Below are 12,648 nucleotides of genomic sequence, written 5' to 3' on the forward strand. Positions count from 1 at the left end.
AATATTAATGGCACTAATGAGCACTTTCTTGCTCTAACGGTTAACCTCATTTTTTAGATGATTCCTAGACGTGGGCCTGTTGGCATGCAGTTAGAATACCTATACCCATTATTTAAAAAGCATACGTTATCTGTGGAGTACTAATGATTTGCGTCACTACCGAACACTAACGTAACACTAGCGACGTGTAAAGTCGAAATTGGGGTCTGACGTAAGTGACTTGTCAACTTCACGGACATTATATTTCCCTTATTCATACAGGGTTTATGTCACCCAGGGCAAACATGAAATTCGGCGTCCCCAAATTTATATGTACATCTATCTATTTATTGTCCTTTTAGGCGCCCCTCCAACCACACGCCCGGAGCACGTTCCTTCCCCTTAGTAGTGGCCTGTATTCATATATCTCTATATTTGAAAAAAATCCTGACTGATTGACTGTCTGACTGACTGATCAACGTTCAAGCCAAACAGCTTAAGCTAGAAACTTGAAATTTGGACAAGACATACAGTAGGTACCACTAGGAAAGGATTTTTGGAGATTCGACGGGGCAATAGCAGAAGAGGAATGGCAATTACTTACTTAAAATGTCATATTAGTGTTACCCACGAAACGAGACGAGACGAGAAAAACGTTTTATTGTCTCTTCTCATTTTTTGTAAAAGTCGCCTAGATTCCCAAACGATTCTCTCTCGTCTTAAATCGATTCTAGGCAAGCCTTTTTGGTCTGCCTTCGAAAATTTCTCATCTCGTGTGTCGTAAATGTATATACAGTAGACTACCAACTATCTGGTCTAATGTTGCAAAAGAGTAAGCCGAATAACAAAATTGCCGGGTACATTGAAGTACTATGATTAGTACTATAATTGTTGCTCCACATATACCATTAAAAACACACTTTTTACATCACATTCCGTCTTATTAATATTACATGAATACTTAGTACAGACAAGTAATTTATAAATATTTGTTAATATGGTAACATGCGTTTAAACGGTATTATACGAAAAGGAAGTCAAAAAGAATAAAAGTAGTGTACACATTTTAAAATAAATTTAATAATGTCTAATTCAGTTGCAGGAAACATGGAAACAATATAAGTCAGGAGATCTCAACTTTTGCACTGGCGTACTGCCGTAAGTAGTACGGATCACCCTTTGCGCCTCGCGATCAAAATTAACTACGCCTAAAAGAGTCAAAACATATAGTTTGTAGTTTTTGAAAATGTCCTTGATCAATTACTGTTTCTTCTTGGCACAGTCGCGTTTTTATGAAAGCGTTACAAGTTTAGTAGATCGTTTACAAAACATTTCTCATTTTATTACGGAGTTTTCTCTCTTTCTTATTCTGTCTCTTAACTAGGCTGGAAAGTACAGAATCTACTGTACTTGACTTTTGGAAATAACGCAAACAGTAGTCTTTGTGTAATAATTTACTAATAGAACCAGTGGCGACTCGTATCTGAACCCAGCATGATATACGCAAAATGAAGTAGCAATTTGCTTTGAAGCTATCTGGATACAATATTCTGATGGACTGTAGGATATCCCCGTGTTCTATTCGCTTGGTTTGCACAAAATTAATGTAGGAATTCGGGAACTTTTATTTTGAGACATATCACTGATAATAAAATATGCTTTGGCCCCGTGTGGCGTAGTCGCCAACTCGTCTTTGGTGCGAGCGGCCCCGGGTTCGATTCCCGGTGGGGACACTCGATGGAAAAAGTGTAACGGCTTTTTTCAGACCAGCCATTTTGAGTGAGGTTTTTCCTGAGTTTCCCTCATTCAAACTAGGAAAATGCCGGGGTGGTACCTAACATACAGGTCCCAGGCCGCTTCCTTTCTTCCCTTTCCTCGGATAGTGTGCTCGCCGAGGGATGTCACCCTCATATGGGGTAAATAGCCATAGATGCCGTCAGCTCACAAATCTAATCCCTAATAAAATATACTGGTTGTATCCCTTGTTAATATCGTCTGAAGGCTTATGTTTAGCAGATTGTAGAAATATATGTCATAGGAAATATATATGTGTATTCATCTATTTTCATGCTTGAGACCTGTTTGAGTTTAACGTCCCGTTCAGCAGCGAGGCTATATGATCATGCCTGAGACGACAGGAAGCCAAAATATTATACAATTTTCCAAACTCTAATGCAGCGTAACTATTTAAATTTGGTCGAAGAGGACACAAAACAAATTGAAACATTAATGAAAGAGAAATATAAATTATGGTAATGTAAGCGAACACACAATTGAAGGTTGGTTCTAAAAATTCTGTTGTACTCTTGGAGGATAGGGAAGATAACTAACGTCATTCGGTTGTTAGACACTACGAACTGAAGCTGATCCCCGAAGCAGTTCTGCGGAAAAAGACAACACGAGAAGTTGCAAAAAAAACTATGCGTTGACCATTCGATTGTAGTATAGCATTTTGAGAAACTAGAAAAGGTGAAAATATGAATGAATTGATCAAGAACCAAAGAAATCGATGATTTAGATCTGCTTTATATTGCTGCTACTTATGAGCGACGAAAATGATACATTTTTGGAACATATTCACACAGGTAAGGAAAACTAAATATTGTACGGTAAGCGACATCTATTATCCATGTTTTAAGTTATGTGATTAGTCAACCTTCACCTCGGTATTCTCAAATTTCAGCATATATCAATACATATAATAAGTCACAGCTAGGCTTAAACAATGCATACGCATCAAACCTACACTACTTGACTTATAACAGGTCAAGTAATCAAACCTATACTACTTGACTCGTGTTTTAATACCATCCATCAACTGTAGCCTCTTTCGCCGTTCCCTGTTTCTCCTGCCACCATATGTACTAGCACATTCTTCATGACACAGTTCCTTTCAAGGTAATGTTCCAACCAGTTTCTCTTCCTCGTTTCTATTACACCTAAAATTGTTCTTTTCCTTCCTATTTCTGACACTTTCTCATTTGTTTCCCGTTTGACCCAGCCAGGCACGTAGCCAAGGGGTGGGTCCGGGGGTTAGGACACCCCCCTCCGGAACCAGAAATGAAAAAAAAAATATATAAGGAAGGATAGAACAAAAAGAAACGAGAAAAAGAAAAATCAGCGTTAAAAATATAAAGCTACAGCAAGCGTTTGGTTACTTTTTCTTGCAAGGATCTTTGTGTGGAGGAAACGGGAAGGGGGGGGGGGTCAAGTTGAAAATGGATATTATTGTAACGGAGCATTCCAAAGTCCATCTAGCTTTATGCTAATTCTATGGACTACAAATGACGATCGATAAACCGATTCGATCAGAGAGACTCTCAGGTTGAACTTAAGAAATGCCCATAATCACCAATAATATGAGTCTGGTAACATAGATTCTAGTTACACTTAGTAAAGAGATTTTCAATTTCACGGCAACACCAATCTTTTTTATAGGATATCTTTACTGCCAAAAGAGATTTCGTTATTATCCTTGACGGCATTAAACGAAGATAAGAGAAAGAAGACAAGAAGAACTGAGTTCGAATGACCTCGGAAGACTATATCTTTTTCAATACTTTTTTAATATTCTTCTACTCGAGTTTCTTCATAACTTCTTATTAAAATACTTACTAACATATCCTCATTTTATTGACCTAACAAATCAATATGGGTATGTTATCAGTAAAATATTTAGATTGATCGAGCCCTTGGTGTGTAACCACAGTATTTCATGTCATTCCCCCCCCCCCCCCATTAGAAATCTTGGCTAAACGAACCGATATATGTTGCCAGTAAAATAGTTTAGACCGATCGAGTCCCTGGTATAATAACCACAGTATTTCGTCACGGACTCCTCCTATTACCAAATTCTGGCTACGTGCCTGACCCAGTTAATTCTCTACATTCTTTACCAAGCACGCATTTCCTAAAGTGGAAAAATGCTCCCTAAATACCTAAGCTCACTATTTTCAGCAGATACACAACTTGGGTACCATTCTATCTACATGAATATTATGTATGTCGACTACTGGAAACCGCTTCTCGCTATCTATTACCATATTTACTGTATAGTGATTAACGTTAAAACCGGAAATGGTTGATTTGTACCGCTTCCGGTTTGAATATTACATTCGTCAGGGAACTCGATTCTTAACTATTGACTCTGTACATCGTGGCCAAAATTGATGGTAATCCATCAGATAGTTCTTGAGACTGTTTATTTCGCTGACGGACAGAATGAATATAGGGCTATAGAGTTTTGGTAAACAAAATTCGTTAATGAGTGATGATGGAAGAAATACAAGAAAGAGAACCACGGGATAATTTGCAAACACAATATTAGCCATCTAAAACCCACATGACCTGGGTTAGAATACCATAGATAGAAACTCTACCACTGAGCCATCAATCACCCGCTTATTAGTTTTATTAATTATTATATTAATATAAATTAATGAATGCCTGCTTATGTTAATTATTGAACAGTTACATTGTAAACTTCCTTAAGTCAAAAATTATAAATTTGTATTTACTGTACGTAGGTACGTATGTTGACAATAAGCGAATGTTAGTAGAATGGTTGTTGGGATTTCTTTTCCTTCACTGCCGTTCGTCTGGTTAAAAAGTAGTTTGCAGTGCTTTGGAGCAGCTGCAGGTGGGAACATGATAATGTTTGAAACATACCGGCGACTTTTTTGTATGTGAAAATAACACCTTCCTCATAAAGCAGTAAATAACTGCAGTAGCAAATCTCTACCTAAGTGATAAGACATATCCAACTACAAGAAACTAATACAAGTTACAGTATATATTTAGTTTTTTTTTTTTTTTTTTTTTTTTTTTTTACAGCTACTAGTTAGGGATGGCCTGGCTGCGAACATAACTTGAGGGGAAGTCGAAATATCAATATCAACATAATAACTAAAAGAAGGCGATCACAGGTGCAAAGGTAAGCTTTGTCATTTTATTAATTAAGATGCATCCGTAGCATCTATCAGTAAATATGGTTAAATATTGTTAAGTGTGCTACAGTTTACAGTTTAAAAGAAAAACTGTTTCTGGTCCTCCCATATTACGAATCGCGAGTACATAAGACCTAGAAACTAAGTATCTGAAATGAAGGTTTACTAATAAAAGAATATACAGAATAAGTATGAAATAATTTCCATTGATAATTCCTTCACAATCTAGATCAAATCTAAAACACTTTCCTTCTCCTATCATTTCGAAGACGACTGCTATCACAATTGAATACAAGTTCTTTCTAATGAAAGAGATAAAAGGCAAATTAAAGTAACTTGCTCATACTTACATATTACAACCAAGATCCGTTCCTCTGTCACCATGCATTTCAAGAGATCCAGGATCTTTCGGAGGTAAATACTCTCCACCAGGGTAAAAATGTTGTATTTCATATACTTCTCCATCAGGACTAAAAGCTCGAATGATTCCTGGTACCTCATGACCTTAAATATACGAAATCAAGTAAGACACAGTAAATAAAAAACAGGAATGATACTTTGCATTTATTGTTATAATACTGCGAAGTCTCTATAAGGAACAAAACTATCTTTATTTAAAGACAATTAGTTTATATTCAGTTTAATTTGTTCCAAATTTTATTTTTTTACTTTTTGAGGGTTTAAAGATTACGAAAGCATGGACATTGACATTTTGTGGATTTGTGCAGATATATTTGTCGTGCAGAGTTGCAAACACAGAACGCTACAGTATCAGAAACGTTGAAAAACTAATAAATTTTGAAGGGTTCTACAACGGTAATAACATGAGTGAGATGGACGAGGTAAGGCACATCCAAAGTACCTAAACGTCGAATGTTGCGGCCACTATATGACGTATTTCGAAAAGTAGAAACAAAGTTATAAGGAATTGAAAATTTTACTTGTTTTAAAGGACTTTATTTCGAAAAAGTGTTTAGGTAAGGATCACATCCACTACGTATATGATTTCCAATACACATAAAGATCATAATGCCGTTTACAGAAATTTGATATCTCAAAATTTGGGATATGAAAAACTGGTAAAAATTTAATATATTGCTTAAAATGGCGTATTTGTGAAAACCTTTTCAAACAATTTTTGATTCACTTTACTTTTACAATAATACAACAATACTGTTTGGAACGCGTAATTACATTGTTCTCAAGTATTACACAATTTGAAGCAGTGTTGCTAACTTCAGCAGTTTTTACATTTTTTCCCCAGAACGGTTTGAGATATCAAATTCCTGTAAACAGCATTGTGATCTTCACATCTATTAAAAAACATCTATGCAATTAGATGAGGTATTTATCTAAGCAGTTTTTTGAAATAAATGCTTTTGAAAGAAGTCTTTCAATTCCTTGTAACTTTGTTTATATTCATTCGAAATCCGTCGTATTATGACCACAGTCATAGTATTAAACACTAAAATATTTTGCATGTGCATTGCCTTGTTTGTCTCATTTGCGTTACTACTGCCATAAAGGCTACCAAAATTTAAATTTTTGTGATACTATAGTGCCCTTAGTTTGCAACACTGCACGATACGTGTGATACTGTGTGTTTTCAGTTTACATGTAGACTTGAAATATGTAATAACCTGACGTACTGTTATTTTAAAAATACAATTTTAGTTTGGGCTGGCAACACTGATAATCTTGTGAAAACTGAAATGAAATGAAATCTTTAAGTGTTAAGTCCCAAGTTGTGCCGGTTAGGCTAAAGGAGACGGTGATGATGATATATGAGTGAAACGGTGGAATGAAGAAAGCGGGAGGAAACGGGAGAACATGGAGAAAACCACGAGCACGGTGTTTGCCCACCACTAAGTTCACACGGTGCAAGCTGGGATCGAACCAGGGACCCCAAGCACTGGAGGTGAACGCTCTACCACTGAGCCACTGCGCCCCCTGTTAATCTTGTGATATCACAAGGTATACCAATCACAGGTTATACCAATCTCTGCAGATATTTGAATAATAAAAAAAACATAGTTTTTTGTTCATTAAGTTAAAAGTTGTAAAGGCGTATAACTGATCCACCTGTATATCGTAAACATCTAGGAAGCTGAATAATTGAGGAGTTTGATGTAATAAGGGCGTAAGCGAGGCTACACCCTTTTTGCACCAAACGTATAAGTGGCTTTTACCATGCTTGTTTGGTCTCCTGTCAAAATTTCAATTCAATATCGGAATAAAATGCTGCATATTACAGTGTTTTATATAAGAAAAACAAAAACTACTTAAATTTTAAACATCGTTTTTCTCCAAATGTATATTTCAGACTTAAGCCGTTATTGTATCAAACTCCTCAATTTCAGTTTTAGCAGAGAGAATATTAAAATTATCATCTACTAGACTATATCTGCGATTTTTCAATTTTAAATAACAAGTGCCTTCGCACTGATCGGAGTTTAACGACTGTGTGTCAGCACCAAGACTACATAACACAAGATTTACTACATAAAGTGAAACATTAGTCTGGTTTCGTCCAAGGAAAGTATTCAGTGTGGATCAATTCGAGATCATAACGTTAGCTACTCACAATATCACAGGCATGGTACTGTGTATGCTGAAGTACTACAGTTCGCCAAAAATAGTTTTGTGGCTTGCAAGTAATACAATACAATAACCAATATAATACAACAATTAGGGACATTAGAGAAGAAGGGATAAGTCTAGGTAACTACAAGTGACAACTAGCATTAGATGTACTACCATGAGCAAAATAAATGACGCGTCTCTTTATTCTGAAGTTTTTTGAAAATATCCCCAGTTTCTTTATATGTTCGAAATTTCGGAAGGTTTCCCCAGCAGGACGGGTTAATAACAAACCCGTTTTTAATATTTGTGTTAGATATTAGCTTAAAATAAATAAATTAGAAGCAAAAAACATTAAATCGACAGAAATCTCGAGAATTACCAACTCTGCTAAAGTGGGAAATTTTCAAGAACGCGAGGGAATTCTGCAGTTCAACACGAAGCAGTGACATCTATGTCATTGAGAGAGACGTGGATTAGATCTACAAACGAAACTTTTAACGAAACATTTCTAATGTGTCTTATTACAAGCATTATCAGCGAACTCCAAATATATGAATCTATGCTAAGTATTAACGTATAGATAGAGCAAATAATGGAAATTACCTATGGAAAAAGACGAATTCTTAGCACAATCGTAATGAAAAATCGTCTTTACCGTAGAAGAGGTTCAGTTCACGTACGAAAACAAGTAGCTCAGTTGGTTAAAGCAACTAGTCTGTATGCCGAAGGTATTGGGTTCGAACCCCATGGAAGTACCGTTGTAATTTTTATTACTGTGGTTATTTTATTTATTTTTTATGTGGGAAAAAATCAAATTGTAACATACGTGTAAAACTCATGACGATACCAAAAAAAAAAAAAAAAAAAAAAAATGCCGTTCTCGCACTTGCATTAGTGTCTCTAATTTTTGTTTGCAAACAGTTTCGTAATAATTTCCCCTGTGCTCACTACTCACTACATGCTCACTGGTGCATAACGAATGTTTTCCAGTAAATGTTAATTCTAATTTGGAGAATTTTATAAAGTTTCACAATGTTTCTCGCTTGATAGTCTTCTATCTACTTTTTTGGACACTTTGATAACAGATTTTCCTATTAAATGTTTAATTTCCCCTATATATATTTAATTACAGAAAAGTTTTACATGTATTTGTCTTAAATTGAAATTGTTTTGAATTTACCACATGAGTTAAGTAGCCCGAAGGAGGAGAACTGAAGTAACTGATATTCTACGTAAACGCAACCTATTGTAGAATTATTATGCTTCTTCAGCACATAATCTTTACGTTGGTCAGACAGAGAAAAACCCTGTTTTTTCCTCTCCTATGACCACTCCTCTTAAAGTTCTACATGTAATGATTCGTGTCACATAATTTCGGCTCTCCAAAGACATTTATTATTATTATTATTATTATGAAAATGAAATGAAATCTTTGTGTTTTACGTCCCACGTTTATGCCGGTTAGGCTAAAGGAGACGGTGATGATGAGTAATGAATGAAATGGTGGAATGAAGAAAGGGAGGAAACGGGAGAACCCCGAGAAAACCCACGCACACGGTGTTTGTCCACCACAAAGTTCACTTGGCAATATTATTATTATTATTATTATTATTATTACTGAATATGCCACCCTTACATAATGTAACTTTAGATATCTTGGTTTAAGTGCTTTCTTTAGTAATAATTTTAGCAACCATGTAACAAAATTTAAAATGTATGAGGGGGCACGAAGTTTTATTCCCCCCCCCCTCTCTTTTCAGCACCGTCCCAACAGAAAGTATATAATTTCTGACAAGCAGAGTAGACAAAATGAATAAGAAATATATTTAAAGTAACCTTTCCTCCTTCGTGAATGGAATATCACGTAACATTTTTTTATTCTACTGAAGACGACCCTAGGCCGTTATGGTTAGGTAACAAAAGTTGCTGTGACCAACTGAGTTTCGATTTCTTACGCGAAAGAAGTCTGTTATATTACGAGGCATGCTTTTCATTAGCAAAACTGTTCGAAGTAATACGAACATGGCTCAAGAACAGAGACGGAACTGAATTACCACTCGATTGACCTTGAGGCCAAATCACCAAAGAGTAGCTATAAACGTAAGTTCAGCATGCATTTCTGTGGAGTTCTGTTCAGTATTCCTATCTGCCAATCACGCTTGTTTGTAAGAGTAATATTTTACGAACCTAACCTTTCGATAGAGCACAATAGCGAAAGAATAAAAGGGAAGGAATTCTTGCCCTTGTGAACGTTGGATACCACCATGTGCAATAAAACTGTCGCGCCTCCTTGAAGTGATATTTTAACGAAAATAACTCTTTTCCTTTATATATCCGAAGTTTTTGAGGGTTTCAAAATGAGGAAACGTTACTGACAAACAAGGACGCATTTAGGGGTGGGTACAGGGGGTCCGGACCCCCTCTGAAATCCCAACTTTTCTGTAAATTTAGCCTAATTTTTGGGATTATCTTTTAAAATTTTATTATAATTTATCCTAATATTGAAGTCGGGCCCCTTCCGAAATAAATTACTGTATACGTGCCTGCTGACAATTTTCAATATATTCGTTAAATAATAAAGTAAAATAATTAAATTAGGAGCAAAAAGCTTCAACACGGGCTAACTTTTGTCCACTGCCAATATTGTTAGAAGGGATATTAATAGCAAAAACTGCTAGTCAATGCTGAACCTTGAAACTTCACCCCGAACAGCAAGCCTATTATTGAGAACTACATATGAAACATTTTATCAAAACTTATCTAGCTTTTATCTGGCATGAAATTATTATTTACACTAAAATGCACTATCCTAAAATGTGTATCTAAACATTGCTCTGCGTATCTACGAAGCAATGAAAATTTTTTATCGAAATATTTGGGCAGGAAACTCTAACAGCCAGCCATTTTATTTAAATCGTAATAAACCCTGTAACCGTGCGTTAACGTGAAGACAAAGCTTGGTCCATTGGTAATGTGTTGGAAGAATGAAAACTCAATGTTCGTAGGTTCGAATTTATCCACTCACCAGAACATTTTATTCTTATGTGTAACGATGAAATAAGAAAGAAAAAATGTATAACCGTTAAGACAAAACTTCAACCAAGTCTGAAGAGAACAATACTAAAATAGTAACACAATGACGTCAACCAAGAATTATTTCATGTAGCGTTTGGACGAAATTACAACTGTCAACAATTGCAAAAGTAAAAACAGGCTGATAGGCGTAATGTAGTCTAGACTTCTGAATGCATTTACTTCCTCAAAACTTCCGTCTCGTCATTGGTGTGCCGTTAGTCATGGTAAAACCTTTCAATTGGAAGTGAAATGACAAACTAAAACAGTTTTAAATCAATAAATGTCTATGTGTAAAAGTAGGTGTCTCTTATCTGTAGTTCTGAGTTCCTTTTACTTTGAAGTGACAAATGAGAGAAGAAAGTATGGTGATCGAAAAAAAATCAAATTTGAGATTTCAACGAATTTACACGTATTATAGCCCCTAATACCGAAAAAGTTATTTTTTGATACATGTCCATCTGTTCGTCCCTTCCGTTCGCTACACTTTTGTGTGCACTCGCCTAGAGGCCAACCGTTCAACTTATCTGCACCAAATTTTAGTTTAAGATTTTTATAGTATTTCCTATAGTTTCTTTTATTTCCCTCCTACTCCCAAAACAAGGGTAGTTTCCTGTACGATGAAAATAGAAAAAATATATTTTCTAATAACTGGCTCTAACGATCTTGTTTTCTTTCTTTTTTTATAAATCAATATTTAATTAGCAACCCTATTTTATGGTATAAGGCATTTATCTGAGAAAAATCTACAAGGGGTAGTTTATACTTAGGGGTGAGTTTTTTCTCAGTGATTTTCTCAAAATGGACTCAAGTGTTTTCGTTCATATTTCATAAATAAATATTTCATTAATAACTTAACAATATGGCATAAATAACTCGTTTGTCCTAAAAAAAAAATGCGAGGGGTAGTTTATTCTTGGTGGAGTGTGTTGTCTGGGTGATTTTCTCAAAAATGACTCAAAAGAGTTTATTCGTATTTCAAAAATACATATTTCGTTAATAACCGAACAATATGGCAAAACTCGTTTGTCCTGAAAAAAAATATACGAGCGGTAATTTACTCTTGGGGGTGTTTTTCCTCCACGGTTTTCTCTAAAATCAATCAAGCAATTTTGTTCGTACTCAGAAATAAATATTTCATTAAAAACCTAATAATATGGAATAACTCGCTTGCCCTGAAAGAATCCTCAAGAGATAGTTTATTCGGGGAGTTATTTTTCCCTCACGATTTTCTCAAAACTTACGTGGACAATTTTATTGATAATTCATAAATAAATATTTCATTAATAACCCTATATTTTAGTATAAGTCATTTCTATGAAAAACAATTACGACGGATAGATTATTTTGGGGGTCAAGGTTTTTCCCAACAATTTTCTCGAACGACAGGCGATTTTGTTCAAATTTCGCAAATAAATATTTCATTAATAAGCAAAAGTATATCTTAACTCATTGTTCGAAACAATTCACAAGAGGTAGGTTACTCCTGACGTGTTCTTTTTGAACGACTTTCTCGAAAATGACTCATTTGATTTTTTCATATTTCATAAACAATTATTGCATTAATTGCTCTATTATATGTCTAATGAAAATGTGCTCAAAGTGTGAGTTAGTTTTGTAGTGTGGATTTTCTTCAATCGAAGTTTTTTATTCGATAATCTGACATTCGATGTATTTGAATAATACGATATTTTTTTTTTCGTATTATCCAAATACACACTTCAGTAACAACTGCGGCCTAACACAGTTAAGAAATTGAATTGAAAAAGTTTAGTGCGGTGGCCCTGTAATTGAATATTTTTTGGTAAACACCCTAGCTTTTTGTGGTAAACTCAGGCTTTTCTTTTTCGAGCGACAAAAGAGAGAAGAAAATATGGTGATTGTGAAAATAGTATATCAAATTCAGATTTCAACGGATTTACATACTTCATGGCGTCTACATACCGGAAATGTGATTTTTCGATACCCGTCCTTCCGGTTCGTCCGTTCGGTACACTTTTCTGTGCACTCGCCTAGAGGCCATACCGTTCAACGTATCTACACCAAATTTTAAACTTAGGGTTTACAT

At 35.2% G+C, this 12,648-nt stretch overlaps 1 protein-coding gene across 1 annotated transcript in view; it reads right to left on the reverse strand.

Moving 5' to 3' along the window:
* OSCP1 (Organic solute carrier partner 1) overlaps positions 1 to 12,648 on the reverse strand; it is a 77,889-nt gene that overhangs the window by 37,920 nt on the left and 27,321 nt on the right. Inside the window, exon 5 of the mRNA XM_081728867.1 lies at positions 5,276 to 5,429. Coding sequence (XP_081584993.1) covers positions 5,276 to 5,429 — 154 coding nt within the window. The remainder of the gene's footprint in view (positions 1 to 5,275; positions 5,430 to 12,648) is intronic.

The sequence above is a fragment of the Thermobia domestica genome, chromosome 10, assembly GCF_964235325.1.
Source record: "Thermobia domestica chromosome 10, izTheDome1.hap1.1, whole genome shotgun sequence".
In the NCBI taxonomy this organism is placed as follows: domain Eukaryota; kingdom Metazoa; phylum Arthropoda; class Insecta; order Zygentoma; family Lepismatidae; genus Thermobia; species Thermobia domestica.